This window comes from Girardinichthys multiradiatus, chromosome 9, assembly GCF_021462225.1.
Source record: "Girardinichthys multiradiatus isolate DD_20200921_A chromosome 9, DD_fGirMul_XY1, whole genome shotgun sequence".
NCBI lineage: Eukaryota > Metazoa > Chordata > Actinopteri > Cyprinodontiformes > Goodeidae > Girardinichthys > Girardinichthys multiradiatus.
In genome coordinates this window covers 26,353,898-26,374,349 of record NC_061802.1, presented here as the reverse complement: position 1 = coordinate 26,374,349, position 20,452 = coordinate 26,353,898, and the positions used below count along the sequence as shown (strand labels likewise).

The 20,452-nt window shown below is 40.6% G+C and overlaps 1 protein-coding gene across 1 annotated transcript in view; it reads right to left on the bottom strand.

Annotated features, from left to right (window-relative positions):
* Positions 1-4,016: 4,016 nt before the first annotated feature.
* LOC124873256 (voltage-dependent R-type calcium channel subunit alpha-1E) overlaps positions 4,017-20,452 on the bottom strand; it is a 187,815-nt gene continuing 171,379 nt past the window's right edge. Inside the window, exons 40-48 of the mRNA XM_047373777.1 lie at positions 18,770-18,875; positions 18,565-18,672; positions 18,287-18,387; positions 17,851-17,957; positions 17,577-17,748; positions 12,429-12,557; positions 12,028-12,175; positions 10,021-10,202; positions 4,017-9,643 (exon numbers count right to left, since the gene is read on the bottom strand). Of these exons, the coding sequence (XP_047229733.1) occupies positions 9,092-9,643; positions 10,021-10,202; positions 12,028-12,175; positions 12,429-12,557; positions 17,577-17,748; positions 17,851-17,957; positions 18,287-18,387; positions 18,565-18,672; positions 18,770-18,875 (1,605 nt within the window). The 3' untranslated portion in view covers positions 4,017-9,091. The remainder of the gene's footprint in view (positions 9,644-10,020; positions 10,203-12,027; positions 12,176-12,428; positions 12,558-17,576; positions 17,749-17,850; positions 17,958-18,286; positions 18,388-18,564; positions 18,673-18,769; positions 18,876-20,452) is intronic.

Sequence of the window (20,452 nt, the reverse complement as noted above, 5' to 3'; positions counted from 1 at the left end):
TGACTGTCGTGTCACCTATCTTTGGGAACTGAACTTTGACGTTAGCAGGTGTAGTTTTCAAACTCCTGGTTCTGATGCTGCCAACAGGGAATATCTCAACTCACCACTGTTGTCACCCAATAGACTGGCTGATAGTTCCTTCCTAACCCCTGAATGTCTTGATGGGTTCCTAACTTGGACTTTGGCGCCAAATCTAATGCAGCACAAAACGTACAGTTGGATTAGTTGGCTCTGGTCTCCATCGCTGGAGCATGAATTCAAAACTAATCAAATTTTTGCTGGAACTTTAAAGTATCAAAAGGTAAGGCAAACAAATAATTACTTTTACAACAGAATCCTAAACAAAGTTATCAGGCTTGTCTTTTGATTCTGATTGGGCTCACTTCTTGGTGACCAATATTCTCTCAAAGAAACAGTGTGGATTCAGTTTAACACTTAAATGTTACATATAATTGATCATAAATGAGGTATGAGTAATTTGAACAGCTTATCAAATCTTAAACTAACATAATAAGCTCATTCACTTTTAAATATTACAGTTAATCCCAATGGTATTCTTACCCCTGACAGATTCAGATTTCAAGATATCTTTTAATTTTACCATCATGTTTCTTCAGGCCGGAAATAATATTAATGTTTTGGATCAGCTCAGAGTCCCGACTTAAGTCTGATAAAGAATCTGTAGAGGGAGCTAAAGATTAGGGTGATGGTGACGAGGACTTCCAACCCAAAGAAGCATTTGATTTATGCAATACCAATAAAGACTCTTCCTCTGATTATTGAGAAGGCCATAAGTTATTTATGAAAGGACATTTTTTATTGAGATTGAAATAAAAACAGATAAATATTATTACCAAAAATGACATCCCTGTGCATACGGTTTGTATGTTAAAAGCCATTCTCAGTTCACATCAGATCAGAAACAAGTTTCTTGGTAGGATGTAAATACCTGATCTGCCAAGAGTATAAATAATTTTGAGCTTAACTGTACTTTGACATGTATTCACAAAAGACTCACAACTGCTGAAATGTTCCAGCTGGACCATGAATATAAAGGTTTAAAATAGACCAAGGCATTTATGTGACAGATTAAGAACGTTTAGATTAATATGCTTCTGTCATAATGTGGGTTTCTGTTGGACCAATACGCGGGGAAGAACTCCTACACTTTATTGCTCATGGCTGGACAGGGACAGGGTACCAGGCGTGCATACAAACACAAAAAACACATAAGGAACCAGCGGCGAACAAAGGAAACACACGGACTTAAATACAAAACTGGGCAGCAGGGGGAATCAATGACACACGTGACCAGACAATCAGGGGAAAACACAGAACAGGTGTGGGCTTGGGGTGCAGGGAGACAGAAAACAAAAGACTAGACACTCAGCGCTTTGAGTGTCTAGTTACTGAAAAGCGCTACAGGTCCTTCTCAAAATATTAGCATATTGTGATAAAGTTAATTATTTTCCATAATGTCATGATGGAAATTTAACATTCATATATTTTAGATTCATTGCACACTAACTGAAATATTTCAGGTCTTTCATTGTCTTAATACGGATGATTTTGGCATACAGCTCATGAAAACCCAAAATTCCTATCTCACAAAATTAGCATATCATTAAAAGGGTCTCTAAACGAGCTATGAACCTAATCATCTGAATCAACGAGTTAACTCTAAACACCTGCAAAAGATTTCTGAGGCCTTTAAAACTCCCAGCCTGGTTCATCACTCAAAACCCCAATCATGGGTAAGACTGCCGACCTGACTGCTGTCCAGAAGGCCACTATTGACACCCTCAAGCAAGAGGGTAAGACACAGAAAGAAATTTCTGAACGAATAGGCTGTTCCCAGAGTGCTGTATCAAGGCACCTCAGTGGGAAGTCTGTGGGAAGGAAAAAGTGTGGCAGAAAACGCTGCACAACGAGAAGAGGTGACCGGACCCTGAGGAAGATTGTGGAGAAGGGCCGATTCCAGACCTTGGGGGACCTGCGGAAGCAGTGGACTGAGTCTGGAGTAGAAACATCCAGAGCCACCGTGTACAGGCGTGTGCAGGAAATGGGCTACAGGTGCCGCATTCCCCAGGTCAAGCCACTTTTGAACCAGAAACAGCGGCAGAAGCGCCTGACCTGGGCTACAGAGAAGCAGCACTGGACTGTTGCTCAGTGGTCCAAAGTACTTTTTTCGGATGAAAGCAAATTCTGCATGTCATTCGGAAATCAAGGTGCCAGAGTCTGGAGGAAGACTGGGGAGAAGGAAATGCCAAAATGCCAGAAGTCCAGTGTCAAGTACCCACAGTCAGTGATGGTCTGGGGTGCCGTGTCAGCTGCTGGTGTTGGTCCACTGTGTTTTATCAAGGGCAGGGTCAATGCAGCTAGCTATCAGGAGATTTTGGAGCACTTCATGCTTCCATCTGCTGAAAAGCTTTATGGAGATGAAGATTTCATTTTTCAGCACGACCTGGCACCTGCTCCCAGTGCCAAAACCACTGGTAAATGGTTTACAGACCATGGTATCACTGTGCTCAATTGGCCTGCCAACTCTCCTGACCTGAATCCCATAGAGAATCTGTGGGATATTGTGAAGAGAACGTTGAGAGACTCAAGACCCAACACTCTGGATGAGCTAAAGGCCGCTATCGAAGCATCCTGGGCCTCCATAAGACCTCAGCAGTGCCACAGGCTGATTGCCTCCATGCCACGCCGCATTGAAGCAGTCATTTCTGTAAAAGGATTCCCGACCAAGTATTGAGTGCATAACTGTACATGATTATTTGAAGGTTGACGTTTTTTGTATTAAAAACACTTTTCTTTTATTGGTCGGATGAAATATGCTAATTTTGTGAGATAGGAATTTTGGGTTTTCATGAGCTGTATGCCCAAATCATCCGTATTAAGACAATAAAAGACCTGAAATATTTCAGTTAGTGTGCAATGAATCTAAAATATATGAATGTTAAATTTTCATCATGACATTATGGAAAATAATTAACTTTATCACAATATGCTAATATTTTGAGAAGGACCTGTATATAAATAAACTTACCTTACCTTACCTTACCTAGACCAGGTAAAATATCAAAATACAAGCAGGTGTGACAGTTTCTGGCATCACAGAGAAACTAAAGAGCTTTCTCACATAGGGCCAGCTCACAGGTGAATGTAAACTGTGTCACAAAGCTGACAGACTCAGATGGCAGTAGAGCTTTGCATAAAAACCCAAAGTATGTTTAACACCAAACCTTTTAGATAAAAACAACGTACTTAGCATGCAAAGAAAATACTCCAGACACATTTAACTCTGCTTGTAAACTCCACCAACATGAATAGAATATATCTTGGCATAATGTGCAAGAACATATCTGTGGGTGACAGCCTACTTCTCTTACATAATAAGAATTTAGAAGCCACTACCACAAATAGACATATTTTAAGGTAAGGTGATGAGTCACAGAGGTTTTTCTTTTATTTCAATCATAACTAATGCAAGTTGAAGGTTGCCTAAACATATTAATGCATGTTTAATTTTGTTAAAACTGGGTTGTAAGGGGTATTTAGAAGTTGTCAGTATCTTGTGGTGCATTCGATGTTTAGAAGGCTTCATTTCTAAGTTCCAAGATGGAAACATAAACCGGAATGCTCCATAAATTCATATTTACTACTTGAAGAGTCTGTGGACTTGCATCCAATTTAATATCCAAAATGGCAGCCTAGCACATGTGGTGAATACTGCATTAATGTACTATAAGCTTTTACTTCTGTCTCTATCTTATTAAATCAATCTGGTGGTAAGCACTATTTAACCTCTACTAGTGAACGCATTGCTTAAGTATTTGAATGCGTACAAACCTAAAGAATTTCCATCACCAGTTTGTAGTTTGCCAAGCCACAAGACACAACAAGATGTGAACATTTCTAAGAACTGAATGTTTAATAAGATGTCCTACATTTTTTATGATTGTGTCATGAAATGGTGAAGAGAAGGGCCCAAATGAAGGGAGGAAGCAGGCAGATGAAAATAATCAGTTTTACTTAATAAAGTACTTGATACCTAATAAAACGTATAAAGACTAAGGCCCAAGGGACATCCAAAATAGTAAATCAAAAAAAGCTCCACAAGGGAGCAGGCTGTGTGCCACAACAGGGGACCTGACCAAGAACTGACTAACTGAGAGATATTTAAGCTGGAGTGTTGATTACTGAACAAGGAGCAGATGGTTGATTATAAAAAGGTTGCAGCTGTGAGGGAAAGCAGGTAACTGGTGTTAAAATGAGAAAATGGGAGAAATGGCTGATAAAACACACAGGGAACCAGGGAGCAGAATATAAATACATATAAAATACAAAGGAGAAGAACAAGAACATGAGAAATCTTAAAAGTGTGGAAAGAATTGAAAATAAAAAGAAAAGGGTGACATATCCTAAAATAAAGCAAAACACAAAGTCCCAAATGTTACGACAGATTGTAAATGTAATATAATGTGCATGTCTAAATACTAGATATATACAAAAGTTTCTTGATTAAATTGCAATTTGAACATTTTTAATAATCATTTGAAAATTTTATTCATGCCAAGCTATGCAAAAAATGCCTAAATTATAAAAAAATTTATAAAATCTTTAATAAATTAAAGAATTAGATTTCTGATCTGCCGGTAAAAAACCCTTAAATACGGTTTAATTATTTTAAGTGTAAGAATTTTCATGATTTCATAATAACAGACAACTAAATGACAACAGATAAAGACTGAATCAGAATTCTACAGCTAATTAAAATGAATTTTATTTTCACATGTATCAATACATGTGATCCTAAAGTTTCATACTTGGTGACTTCATAAGGTATAATGTTTCAAAGGGGGGAAGAAAATACTGCAGGTCTCTTAGCAGGTTAGCATCCATGTCTTATAGCAGTGCTTCCCAGTTCTTGTTCTTTAAGTACTCTACCTGGTAGGTGTGAGTTATTTCTCTGCTTAATGGCTCACCAACAGACTGAACCTGATTAAAAATATATACTTTTATTTAGAGAAATAAAGTAAAAAACCTCATCTCTCAACAGAATAATAGGTACTTCAAATATGTGTGTATGCTTCCTTCCTTACTGTTGGCAATCAACAACTTACACCAGAACAACTTAAGTATTTTATCCAGATTTAGCAACCAGGCCAACACAGAGACCCACAGGGCAAACAATCATGCACAGACCCATTCATACCTGAGGGCAGTTTAGGGAGACCAATTGACCTAATAGTCATGTCTTTAGACTGTGGGAGGAAGCCGGAGTACCCAGAGAGAACCCATGCATGCACGAAGAGAACATGCAAACTCCATGCAGAAAGATCTCTGGCCAGGAGTCAAACCCAGGACCGTCTTACTGCAAGGCAACAGTGCTACCAACTGCGCCACTGCACAGCCAGCTTAGAATCTGTTTATAAAAATATCAACATTTGTTCGCATTTTAATGTGTGACTTTGTAAAGTTTTTTCACAGATTTATACTTGACATCTTTATGCGTACTGCAAAGCTCATTTGCAAACATGCAAAGGTTGTTATAGACATTTATAAATAAATTAGATCGCATTCATGACATAAATGAGGCAGATTTGCCAGTTTTTTTCAAGTTTTATTTTTGAAGGATCAATGCTAGACCTTGCAGTCTGTGTCCTAAATGGCATCACCCTGTTCTTAATTACAGAAACACTCCTGCAGGCCTGTGTGTTAACAATTCATACTAATTTAATTTAATTCGGCGCAGATAAGACAAGGTATCTTCTTAATGTATCTGTAAACAGTCATAAACAGGCATGATAATTACAGTAGAAATCAAAGGTACTAAAGATGAAAGATGGATTTACTTTTGTACAGCTTATACTACATATTTACCAGAGGGCTTGTCTATCTAAATAATCCAGTCTTGATAGGGAACCCTGAATGAGCTTTCCCAGGCACAGATTAGGCTGTTTGCACAGACAGACATCCAAGTTAAGTCCTAAGCTGCACTGTACATGTTTAGGACAGTTCTATGTAATGTATACTATATACACTACAAGGAGAGGCAGTAAACTAACCTGATTACTGTAAAACACACTTCAGAGTCTTTTCTGCTAAAATACATTTCTTTCAGAGGGCTCCTTAGTCCAGATATGTTTTGGGTTCACATTTAAAACTCATTATATTTCAACAACACAACAGCACATGATATAAATATTCATCATAATCAGAGGGAACAACAAATTGTCTGAAGTTTTGTAATGTTTAAAGTAAGTGGAGAGTGAATGCCGGGAATGAGAAACAAATACACCATATTGCTAAAAGTATTAGGTCACCCATCCCAGTCATTGATTTCAGGTTTTTCAGTTGTCTCCTTGGTCACAGCTGTGTTAAATCCAGCAGCAAGACATTGAGATTGGTTCTACAAACATCTAGGAAAGAATAGGTCACTAAAGAACTTAAACGTGGTATTGTGATGGGATGCCATCGGTGCAATGAATCCAGAAATGCAATTTCCTCGATACGTAATATTCTACTGTTAGTGGCATTATAACAAAGTTGAAGTGATGGCATTATAACAAAGTTGAAGTGAATGGACAGCTACAAGTTAGCCACCAAATTCTAGTCCACATAAAATCACTGAGTGGATTCAGCAAGCTTCATAAAATGAGTTTCAGTGGCTGAGTCGCTGCATCCAAGCCTCACGTCAGGAGAACAACACTTGCAAGACAGCATTATGTGAAGGGCAAAGTTTGGTGGAGGACGGAATATGGTCTCAAGCTGATTTTCAGGAGTTGGGTTCAGCCTCTTATTTCAATTGAAAGTAACTGTTAATGTTTCACTCTTCCAAAACATTTTGGAATATTTCAGGGTGCCAGCTTTGTGAGAACAGTTCAGAGATGTTAACATGACTGTTGGAGAGCACAAAGTAAGGCCTGGAAACTGTCATATGATGGTGAAGCAGAGGTGGAAGCGGTCAGGCAGGTAAAAATACCATGTTTTACTGAAAGAATTGGGAAAATCAAAAAATGTACAAACAAACTGAGTCAAGGGGAAAATCCAAAAACAGGAAAAAATAAGAAAAGAGTAGTATTTATGCTGGGGAGCTTGTGTACTAGAATGCAAGGCAGTTGAGATAATGAGACACAGCTGGTGATAGCGGAGTGCTGAGACACAGAGAGAAAGTACTGGTTAAATCGGGGTACAAAGAAAACTAGCACTAACAGGACACAGTCAACACTAGGAGAGTGCAAACATATTCATACACAGAAACACAAAATACTACAGAGATTACCAAGATTAACGGAAGATACAAAGAACCAGGGAAACAAAGACTATAAAACATTCAGAACATTTAAAATACAGAACTAAAACTAAAGAATGAACTGAATCTGGAAAGCAAAGAGGGACACATTTTAAAATAAAGAAAAACACACCACCAAAGCAAAGCAAAAAAAAGATCATGAAATAGATGAGTGAATTTGGTGTGGAAGAAATTGAGTGGCCTGCACAGAGTCCTTGCCTCAACAAATAAAACACCTATTGGATAAATTACAGTCAGGCCTTCTCGTCCAAAATCAGTGTTTGACCTCCCAAAATGCTCTTCTGGAAGAATGATTAAAAAATCCAATAAAAACACGTCTAAACCATGTGGAAAGCCTTCCCAGAAGAACTGAAGCTGTTAGAGCTACAAAGAAAGGGCCAACATCATATTAAATCCAATGAAATAAGAATGGGATGTCACAAAAGTTTACATTTTTGTGTGACAAGTGACTAAATACTTTACACAATATAGTGTCTTTACACATGTGTTTTCTAATAACTTTGTGGTAAAAAATTCTTGAACACCAAAAGTAATCAGGCAGCTGCATGGTCATGCATGTAAAAATACTAAAGCTCTCAAGCACAGAAAATACAATTACAATGTTTCTGCAGACATAAGCTTATTGGGAACAACATGTAAGTGAGAAATAAACAACAGCACGGCTGTGATGTCTGTTAAAGTGTCCATGTACGGCAGTATGACAATTATTATTCATAGCATTGATCATCACAGGAAAAAAGGCAACACATCCCTCGCTCTGTGTACAAGAAAATGGCTTAAATTAGCTCTCTTTTATGCCATCAAGCGTGGCGTTCCAGCACAGAGACATGGAGATTGGACAAACATTTGGCTTGGTTCACATGGCAGCATCACTGGGACATGGCTGCTTTGCTGGACGTGGCTAGTGGAGGCTGTGAGCAAAACAGATTAAATAAAAATTTCAGCTCTCTCTATGACTTTGTTATGTTGAAATTGAAATATAAAATGTAGTTCCTAGCTTTTTCTGGACTTGTCAGGTCATTATAATACATACTGGATGTCCCCAGATCCTGAGACAAAACATCTATCATACGTTTTTCAAGCTTATACATTGTTTTCACATTATAACAGAAAGATCAAGCTCTATAATGCCCACAAATCTTGTAGAAACTCTTACTGTAAACAGGAAAAGTCAGGAATGGCTGCTTGACCACTGAACTTTCTCCTCCCACAACTATGCACTGCAAAGACTTAACAGCAACCCACTCAATAAAGATGAACATAAAACTACAATACATCCATCTTATTACACGTGTATATACTACCTCTACTTTTCACTTCCACAAAATGCACTTAATTGGATTTTTTTGGAAACATTTGGACATGTCAGACAGACATCTCACCGTATTTTTGTTCTGTAACAAAACACTTGTTTGGGGAGGAGCTGCAACACATTAATTTAGGGGCAGTGGGCTACTTATGTTTTGGGGGTCCCCATCTGCTGTTCACTTTTTTTGGCACATTCTTTATTAAGAGCACACACATGTAAACAGGCATTCAGGTCCAAATGTCTAGATTCCCTTCAGTTACTATGAACACACATGGACATGTGAAGATGGACACAGTTGTCCAGATGAACAGCAGTGTTGCACAGTCTGGCTATAATGCTACGGGTGCTGAGAACGTAAAGTTCTCCGAGCCTCAACGGAGCTAAATCTGCTCCCTGCGGTGCTATGAAGCCGCTCTGGTGTACCCAGATGCACTGTGCATCGTTTGCATCTTTGTGTCCGAGTTTTAGCAGCGGTCGTCCTCATCTGTGTCACTTAGCAGCTCACTGTTGTCGGTCGGACTCCCCTGGACCAAGTGCTTCCGGACATGACCATTGGGAACCTGCCAGGAGTGTCTGAGCTGAGGGGCAGAGCTTATGGCGTTGGCCCGTCCCAGACTGGTGGCCATGGCAGACTCAAAGGTCAGTGTTTCTTGCCTCTCACCTGAATCATCACCGCTGAAGTCCTCATGGAACGGGAGATAGGGCTCTGATATGTAGCGGTGAGGCGATGGGTGGCTTGGTCCTGTAATCTGACCTCCGGTTGAGCAGTGACCCGCCGACAGGGGTCTGCTCTCCTCAGCGCGCCATGAGGTCTCTGTAGAACCACTGGGAGCGTCCTGAGGCTGGTACTGCCCCTCACAGGTGGGGGCAGTGGTTGGAGAGGTCAAAGCTTTGCAGACGAGAGGAGAATAGGAGATATAAGGCCGCGGACGAGAGGGCGTCTGAGGCAGCTGGCGCCGGTTACGTGGGGTACTGGACTCTGAGGCCGAGTTTGGCGGGCTGCCTGATGTGATTACCTACATGAAAATACAAGAGGAGTGGTAAGGAAAGTAAAGGAGACAAAGAACAAATTAGTTTTAAATTATAATTATATTCAGAATTATTAAAAGGTAAAAAAAATGTTAAAAGATGTATGAAAGTCCTGACCCACAGACACAAATAACAAAATGGTTGGGCTTACTAACAGTAACTAAGAGCACCTCACACAACCACACTTGCAAAATAAAACCTAATATTTCTAGAACTATAAAAACACCTCGGCGCATTGCATTGTAAAGGGACTACAGTATACTCCACATTCCTGCAATATAAACAATCAAATACCTATCTAGATAATATCAGGAGAAAATTCCTGTTTTGGTGAGCATTTTCCTCCTGTATTGTGGACTCCCACCTGTTTCTGGACGTTATGCATGCGTCCTTCACTCGGTGAGCTGGACTGCCTCCTCTCACAGGAAGGCTCCCTGCTTCGCTCCTCAGAGTTACAACGGGACACGTCGGGAGACAGCAGGTGACGCCGTTCTTTCGATCTCCCTCTCTCTCGACTGCTTGTTTCTCTAGGGCTGATTTTGGGACCTAGCAGTCACAGTTTACATTTCAGCCAAAAGAAAACGCCATGCCTTTGCACATTAATTTATTCACTCTGAACTTTATTCTTGAGTAATAAATAACATGTTCTCAGTTTCAGTTAATTGAAGAACACTACAAACTGCTCAAACTGTTACTGTATTTTACAAGGGTAAATTGACAAACACATAAAAGCACTGATGTCTACTTGTCTATGCGTTTTTAACTATACAAATTAGACTGTTTACATGCACTGAGCAAAAATATAAACGCAACACTTTTGTTTTTGCTCCTAGTTTTCATGAGCTGAACTCCTAGTTTTCATGAGCTGAACTCAATTGTCTAAATACACAAAATAACCATTTCTCAAAATAACCAGTCAGTATCTGGTGTGACCACCATTTGCCTCATGCAGTGCGACACATCTCCTGCGCATAGAGTTGATCTACGGCCTGTGGAATGTTGGTCCACTCTTCAATGGCTGTGTGAAGTTGATGGATATTGGCAGGAACTGGAACATGCTGTCGTATACGCTGATTCAGAGCATCCCAAAGATGCTCAATGGGTGACATGTCCGATATGTATGCGGGCCATGCAAGAACTGGGATGTTTTCAGCTTCCAGGAATTGTGTAGAGATCCTTGCAACATGGGCCGTGCATTATAATGCTACAACAAGAAGTGATGGTAGTGAATGAATGGCACAACTATGGGCCTCAGGATCTTGTCACAGTATCTCTGTGCATTCAAAATGCCATCGATAAAATGCGCCTGTGTTGTATATACATGACATACGTCTGCCCATATCGTAACTCCGCCACCACCATGGACCACTCGATCCACAACGTTGACATCAGCAAACCGCTCACCCACACGACGCCACACACGCTGTCTGCCATCTGCCCTGAACAGTGTAAACCGGGATTCATCCGTGAAGAGAACACCTCTCGACTGTGCCAGACACCATCGACTGTGAGCCTTGGACCAACTGCAGTCAGGTTGAGACCCTGATGAGGACGACGAACATGCAGATGAGTATCCCGGAGACAGCTTCTGGCGGTTTGGGCAGAAATTCTTTGGTTATGCAAACCGATTGTTTCAGCAGCTGTCCGGGTGGCTGGTCTCAGATGATCTTGGAGGTGAACATGCTGGATGTGGAGGTCCTGGGCTGGTGTGGTTACACGTGGTCTGCGGTTGTGAGGCCGGTTGGATGTACTGCCAAATTCTCGGAAACGCCTTTGGAGACAGCTTTTGGTAGAGGGATGATCATTCAATTCAAAGGCAACAGCTCTGGTTGACATCCCTGCAGTCAGCATGCCAATTGCACGCTCCCTCAAAACTTGCAACATCTGTTGTATTGTGCTGTGTGATAAAACCGCACATTTCAGAGTGGTCTTTCATTGTGGCCACCCTAAGGCACACTAGTGCAATAATCATGCTGTCTAATCAGCATCTTAATGTGCCACACCTGCGAGGTGGGATGTATTATCTATGCAAAGGAGAAGTGCTCACTATCACAAATTTAGACAGATTTGTGAACAATATTTGAGAGAAATGGTTATTTTGTATATACAGACAATGTTTTAGATCTTTGAGTTCAGCTCATGAAAACTGGGAGCAAAAACAAAAGTGTTGCATTTATGTTTTTGTTCAGTGTAAATAAAATGCTAACCTAAAATTAGAAAATAGACTAACTTGAAGCTAAATCAAACACTTAATATGCATCAACAATTACATTTGTATTTAAGGCTTGTGAAACATACAAATTATGGTATTAGTGAAAAAATAGTTTTTCACTTTCATAGTTTTTCATCTTTAGAAAAAGGTTGAAGTGACCTCTGTAACTCCTTTGACGAGCTCTAAATGTGCCATCAGGACTGATTTTCTCCAGAGAATGTTGGTCCTGCCACAGACTGTTCACACACTGATCTCCGATGGTGGAGAAGGAGCGTTTCATCAGCCTCCCGTCTTCTGACACTGCAGGCTGCATGCATGCGAAACAACCAGAAGACAGCTAAGTAATTAACAAGAACACCCAACGATGTCACAAACTTTCTCGTTGAAAGCTGAAAGCTGTGTGTTACTATTATATGGCCAATTATTTTGCTTTAGTGGCGAGGCAGTAAATATGAAGGTACTAAATGCAGCTGGGGATTTTATTTGCCCACTGATTTTCTCAGCACATATTTGGTACACACTGAATTTGGGACTGAATACAGGCGATTACTTTTCATTACCTGTGGATCAACAGCCAGCCTGGGCATGGAGGACGCTCTGATAGATGCAGTGTGCTGTGGTGATTTAATAACTGTTTGGTCCTGCCTGGCCTGCTGCATCAGATGGTTGTACTCCACTACCTCCGGCACCTCCACAAATAACACAGAAATAAAGTATTTCTTCAGATGAGCTGCACACACCAGCAACCAAAAATCCCAGACTCACTGAGTCTAACCTTATATACGGTGCCTTGTAAAAGTATTCATGCCTCTTCTTCACATTTTGTCACATTACAACCATGTATTATATGGGTATATTATGGGATAGACCAACACAAAGCAATACATAATTGTGAAGTGGAAAGAAAACTATACATTTTTACAAATAAATCTAAAAAGTGTGGTGAGCATTTGTATTCAGCTCCCTTCATTCTGATAAGCTTAAAGTGCCTGTGACATCGAATTTTTATGATAAATCCAATTACATTTATGGAAAAGAAACATTAATAAAATATTTCAAAAAGTAAATTAATGCCGCTGAAATGAACAGTTGTTGAGATATATGGTCATGAATTTCATTAAAAAGCACTTCTAGACGACTCCTTTGCACTCTTTTATGATGCCAAAGGGGAACCCCAGAACGTAAAAAACTGCTGCTACAATGGCTGACAACAAAGACAATAGCGAAGAATCAGATGTTTCTTTAGTTATATTTCAGTCACTATCAGAGAGAGGCGAAGCAGAGTCAGAAGAAGAAAGTCAGCTGTCATCAGATGGCAGAGCATAAGTGCTGCGGCGTATGAACGGAGTCTATTTTTGCTGGATGCCAGAGCACGGCCGGAGTCAATATGCATGAATCATACCGCACCACCAGGAAACAGAACAAGCACATCCAGAACATCTGGATTTTCAGAATAATTCAGTAAAGATGGACTAGATCTTGCTATATTAATAAATACACATATATGTATACATACACATATATCTATTAGCAATTGTTAACATTAGATCATTAGATCAATTACTGGCTTAACTAAGGTATTCTAAACAAATCAATTAAACATTAAATGCACCAAATTAAGCAACACATGTATCTTTGCTGCACTCAGTGTGCTCACCCATTGTTGGACAAAACAAAACTGGAGGCGAATTGAGCAGCATGGAGCAGCAGCAGCAGACACAAGGGATGATTCAAGATCTGAAGACACTACCTGGTGTGTCATTTTATATTAGAATCTTTAGGGAAACATTTGTTCAAATATATTGTATGTGCTTGTAATTTATATTATTTTAATAATAATGTTGCATTATCATTAATAATAATAAAATAAGAATTTCAGATTTTTAATTAACAATGTGACATGGAAGTGTTCCTTCCTGCTGAGCCTTGATCCGTTTAGCAACAGCAGCAATAACCTTTTCTTTGGCGATCTTTTCCCATCAGATGCTCTAAACCACGTGGCTATAACATCTGCTTCAACATTCTCCATTGTCGGTCAGATATCCTGACCTCTGACATAATTTCTCTTGTGAATTCAGAGGTTTATTGTTCGAAGCAGTTTAAATAACATTTAAAGTCACTGAAGTGACTTGATTACTAAAGACAGTCAACCTGTTTGTGATTTACTGCCTTTATAAATCCAACTGTTCTGTGAAGGCCTCTGAGTTTAATTAGAGAGCATAAGTGAAGAAACAGCTTCATGAAGACAAAGGTACACACCAGACAGGTTAGGGATAAAGTTGCAGGGGAGGATTAAAGCAGAGTTAGGCAATAAAACACTATCCCAAGCTTTGAGTGGTTCAACCCATTTTTCAAAAACGTAAAGACAACTGCAAATCTAGCAAGACAAGGCTGCCCTCCTAAACAAAGTAGCCAGATAAGGAGAACATTAAGCAGATATCAAGTCAAGATGCCTATTGTAACTCACAGAGATCCAGAGCGCAGTTAGGAGAATCTTTTAACAGGACAATTATTGTTGATAATTACTATTCTTGTGCGCTCTACAAATCTGGTCTTCATAGAAGACTGGCAAGAATAAAGACGCTGATGAAAGAATGCTATAATCACATCAAACATGCGGCAGAAGGTGCCCTGGTCAGGTGAAACCGTAATTAAAATTTCTGACCTAAATGCAACCTGATATGTGTGACACTGCACACCACTCTCTCTCAGAGCTGATGAGAAGATGGATGGAGCTAAATAAGGAATAATCCTGGAAGAAACCCTGTTGAGAGCCTGTGAAAGGCTTGAGATTGAGGTAGAGGTTCACGTTCCTGCAGGATATCAAGCCTAAACATACAGCTAAAGCTGCAATAGAATGGTTTAGATAAAAGCTTGTTCATGTGTTAGAATGGCCCAGTTAAAGTCCCAACCTAAATCCACCTGAGAATACCTCAAAATTGATGTCATAGAAGGTTTCAATGCAATCAGTCAGTCATTTTCTACCGCTTCTTCCACAGTGGGTTGTGGTGAAGCTGGTGCCTATGTCCAGCAGTCTATGGGCAGGAGGCGGGGTACACTGTGGCGGGTCGCCAGTCCATAGCAGGGAATCAAACCCAGGACCTACTTGCTGCAAGGCAACAGTGTTACCAACTGTGCCACTGTGCAGCCCGCCATGAAAGGTGATGCAAAGTATTCACAAAGGTGAGCAAAATATTTACTTGACGGGTGTCATGATGTGCGGATTTGGAGTAGGACCCAAGTGCAAACAAGAACATGGGATGAGCATGATATAGGTTTATAAAAAATGATAAGAAACCTACAGAAAACAACAAGGACAACAGGACGTGGAGCATGGGCAGAATGAGAAGCAGGACTAGAGGGAGGATAAAGGAGCAACTGAGAGCTATATAGTATAACGGAGTAACGGGTATGGCAATGGAATGCAGGGAAATGGAAGCAGGGAAACTGAGAGAGGGAGACTAATTAACAAAGAGGGAGTAGAACTAAGACACAAAGAAACAACTAGATGAGTGGAAAAAACTAATACTAACCAGTCAGTCATTTTCTACCACTTATTCCATAGTGGGTCACAGGGGAGCTGGTGCCTATCTCCAGCAGTCTATGGGCGAGAAGCAGGGTACACCCTGGACAGGTTGCCAGTCCATCGCAGGGCAACACACAAACAACCATGCACACACTCATTCATACACCTAAGGGCAATAACCTAACAGGCATGTCTTTGGACTGTGGGAGGAAGCCAGAGTACCCAGTGAGAACCCACACATGCATGGGGAGAACATGCAAACTCCATGCAGAAAGACCCCTGGCTGGGAATCGAACCCAGGACCTTCTTGCTGCAAGGCAACAGTGCTACCAACTGCGCCACCGTGCAGCCCTAATACTAACCAATAAACTAGAATAAACTAGAGTACACAGGAAACAGAACACAAGAAATAAGAAAATAAATCTAAAGGAATGAACTAACATAGCAAAACCTTACTGACACTAATGAACACGATAAAATGAACTAGATACAGCAAGACCCTTTAGAAGATATGTTGGGTCGTCGCCATTTTGGCCAGAGAAACGGACTGTAACTACAATCCCAGCATCGATTGACATCATGCCAGTGGTGATATTTACACCATGGAAGCTGAGAGTCTTTGCTTGTCGCGTTACCTCAGAACGAAGGTGCAAAGGGAACAATTTCCCCGGAGGATCAATAAACTTGCAGGACGAATTAACTTCTTCCTCACAAACCCTTCAAGGAGCTTGACAAAGCTTGGGGTCTCACTGGGAGAAACCAGAAGATTCACTATTCTGATTGAAAACCTGAACAACGCAGTTTGCCACTAAGGTGTGCAAAATCCGACTCAGGATCTTCCAAGGGGATGAGCCTACCTCCTTGCTTTTTTTGTTCAGTCATCTGCCAACTGTTCTTTATGTTTTTCCCCTTGTTGATTCAATGTGTTTTAAACTGTGATCGCTCCTATGCAAAGTTTCATTGAATGTTGGTGCTTTCACTGTGTTTTAAAAGTTAATCTGTGTTATTGAGTGGCTGATCCTAAATCAGGCGTGAGTTTAAAGTCAGATTATTAACGTTATTTGAAGTAATTCTGCGAACCGAGCTCAGATTCTATTGTCTCATCCCTTTCTCCCTGCTGGTTCCCAAGTGGGTTTTTAATAGCCCTTTGTTTGAATCAGTGAACCATCAGCTGCTGGGCTAAGAGCTAGGCTGCTTTTGCTGAACAATTAGTAAATGGCCTTGTTTTCCTCTGTTTGTCAGCTGAGGGATCTGAACGCCTCACCTACGTGTATAAAGACTCATCGCTGTTCATTGTTGTTTCCATATTCCAAGTCAACCCAAAGCTTTGATTATTCCCATCTTCATCCATAAATTGCTGGTTTGATCTCAATTAATTCTGTGCAATCTTTATAACTTGATCACTTTTTGCATTTTACTCTGGATTATTAGTTTATCATTTCAGTAGATTAGTGAGTGTTCTAGTTAGGTGTACGTTTGTTGGGCCTGAATAGTTGGGTTGTAGGGAATTATTTTGTTCAATACATTTTTCACATAGAAAAAGAGAAGGCGTTTGTGTTTATTTTGTGTAAAAGTGATTTTCTGTCATCTAAGGTTTGTGGCGCTAGTGGTGTAGGGGTTAAGCACGCAACCATGTGCAGAGGCTATAGTCCTCGATGTAGTTGTCTCGGGTTCGGGTCCTGAATGTGGCGACCTTTGCCGAATGTCTCCCCCTCTATTTGCCCTCTTTCCCGTTTACCTCCTGTCGAAGAAATGAAAAATAAAGGCCTCGAGTGCCGCAAAAAGAAAAGGATGGTGCTCGTGTCACCCCTTTTGAAAATGCAGTTACATTTAGTGTAATTTTTGTTGATTAATGACAATTATGTGTAATTATTAAGAGCTGGTAGCCCAATAATCCCAAACCCTTAGTGTACCTCTATTATCTATCTCTTATTTATCTCTATTTTTAAGAAATATTCATAACTGAATATTCATAATTGCCCAACAGATAATAAACAACGGGGAGATGTGGAGATCACAAATGAAAACCAAAGTCTAACACCCAAGAAGCATAACAATTATTTGTAAGAAAATAATGAAAAAAACGTATCTTTTTCTTTCTGCTCCACAATTATGCAACGCTTTCAAAATGAAACTTCTCCTACTCTTGAATGTGTTAGCTTGGGCACACCTGAGCACCTACCAGTGCATGTAAATGACGATGATGGTGTTGATGTGGATGGTGATACAGGGGGTACGGCGAATGATAATCTTCATCCTCCTCCTCCATTTTCTCCTCCCTGGAGTGAGGCCGTGGCTGCAGGAACATCTCCTGTGGAGAAATGGGGCTGAGCGCTACAAAACCTCCTCTGGTGCTGAGGGAACACAAAAAAACGAGTTGTCAGAGCAGAGGAGCCATCTGACGGAGATACGTGACATCTAAGAAAACACTAGAGGATTAAAAGTTGAATATTTACAGAGCAGATCCAGCACTGTGTCTGAGAAATGAAAGGGACTTGGCATTGCATAGAATTTCTTGAGGAAGAGAGGAAGCATCCATACGCTGAAACATGGGGGCATGTTTCTAAGAAGAGAGAGAAACACAAGTGAGAAATTAAAATAGTTACATCAATGACACGATGTAAAAAACAACTTTATGTCCTTACATCAGTGATTTAAACAGTGTTTCTTCATTACAAACTAACCTTCCACTCATAACTGGGGGAGAGGGGAATAGAAAATACATCCACTGTAGAGAGGCTCCGTTTTTTCCTCATTTAATAAATAATGTACATTGTGTGTAATATTATAGGTTTGGACAAAGCATCAGTTATTAGGTTATCATGCAGAAGTTAGAGCTCAAATCCTAGAATAAGATTAAAAAAAAATATATATATATATATATCTATATACTTGTTCCTCCAGTTGCTGGCGCAGCTTCTTGGCCTTGCTCTGCTTGTAATAATCCATGATCATCATGGCAGCATATATCTTCCCTATAGTCATGTCACTGGCTGTGACAGAAGAAAACAGAACCAATCACAGCATAACAACAACAACTTACCATCAAGACATTAGATATATTTATGAATATATTTATTTATTTTTAGAACAAAAACAAGTTTTTATAATTCACAGAACATATGTTTTTCTGGCATACAGCTAAGTAGCAGTTACTGTGAGGATTTTACCTTTGTGAATTGGAACCAACAGGTCCAGTGTCTTCTGAGAGAGGTGAGGCCAGATAACACCAATCTCCTTCTGCAGATCCAAATCCATTTGATTTCGATCTTCTCCTCCTGGAAATAAAAAAGCAAAAGCGCAAGATTATACATAAACTCAAGATTTTAAACTTTATTTGACGGTTTATTCGAGTGGTGCAAGATTATGACCAACCTCTTGCTATCTTGACCTCAAGTGCTGTGCGGATGAGGGCCATGAGGGTGGATGTGAAGTGGACGGTCATGTCATCATCCACAGGCATGTTCATCAGGACAAGTCTCTGATGGTAACAAAGAGTTAGCTCAGTACACCAATATGAAACAGCAGAAGAAAGCACACTGTAAGCGCGATTTAAGGTAAGTGCAGATTTATTGCTTCTCTAATTTGCTAAAGCTTGCTCTCGTATGTATAGCAAAATATTCACTTCTCTAGGCTGGGAAGGCATGCGTTTTATTTCACTGTAAAAGAGAAACAAAACAAATTGATTCCATTACAGAAGAGAAAAACTTAAACTTTAAGTTCTCATTCAAAGCATTCTTTTTGATTTCTCACTATGGGATACGCCCCTTGCCATATTCCTCAGAAGCATCTACAGGTCCTTCTCAAAATATTAGCATATTGTGATAAAGTTCATTATTTTCCATAATGTCATGATGAAAATTTAACATTCATATATTTTAGATTCATTGCACACTAACTGAAATATTTCAGGTCTTTTATTGTCTTAATACGGATGATTTTGGCATACAGCTCATGAAAACCCAAAATTCCTATCTCACAAAATTAGCATATCATTAAAAGGGTCTCTAAACGAGCTATGAACCTAATCATCTGAATCAACGAGTTAACTCTAAACACCTGCAAAAGATTCCTGAGGCCTTTAAAACTCCCAGCCTGGTTCATCACTCAAAACCCCAATCATGGGTAAGACTGCCGACCTGACTGCTGTCCAGAAGGCCACTATTGACACCCTCAAGCAAGAGGGTAAGACACAGAAAGAAATTTCTGAACGAATAGGCTGTTCCCAGAGTGCTGTATCAAGGCACCTCAGTGGGAAGTCTGTGGGAAGGAAAAAGTGTGGCAGAAAACGCTGCACAACGAGAAGAGGTGACCGGACCCTGAGGAAGATTGTGGAGAAGGGCCGATTCCAGACCTTGGGGGACCTGCGGAAGCAGTGGACTGAGTCTGGAGAAGAAACATCCAGAGCCACCGTGCACAGGCGTGTGCAGGAAATGGGCTACAGGTGCCGCATTCCCCAGGTCAAGCCACTTTTGAACCAGAAACAGCGGCAGAAGCGCCTGACCTGGGCTACAGAGAAGCAGCACTGGACTGTTGCTCAGTGGTCCAAAGTACTTTTGTCGGATGAAAGCAAATTCTGCATGTCATTCGGAAATCAAGGTGCCAGAGTCTGGAGGAAGACTGGGGAGAAGGAAATGCCAAAATGCCAGAAGTCCAGTGTCAAGTACCCACAGTCAGTGATGGTCTGGGGTGCCGTGTCAGCTGCTGGTGTTGGTCCACTGTGTTTTATCAAGGGCAGGGTCAATGCAGCTAGCTATCAGGAGATTTTGGAGCACTTCATGCTTCCATCTGCTGAAAAGCTTTATGGAGATGAAGATTTCATTTTTCAGCACGACCTGGCACCTGCTCACAGTGCCAAAACCACTGGTAAATGGTTTACTGACCATGGTATCACTGTGCTCAATTGGCCTGCCAACTCTCCTGACCTGAACCCCATAGATAATCTGTGGGATATTGTGAAGAGAACGTTGAGAGACTCAAGACCCAACACTCTGGATGAGCTAAAGGCCGCTATCGAAGCATCCTGGGCCTCCATAAGACCTCAGCCGTGCCACAGGC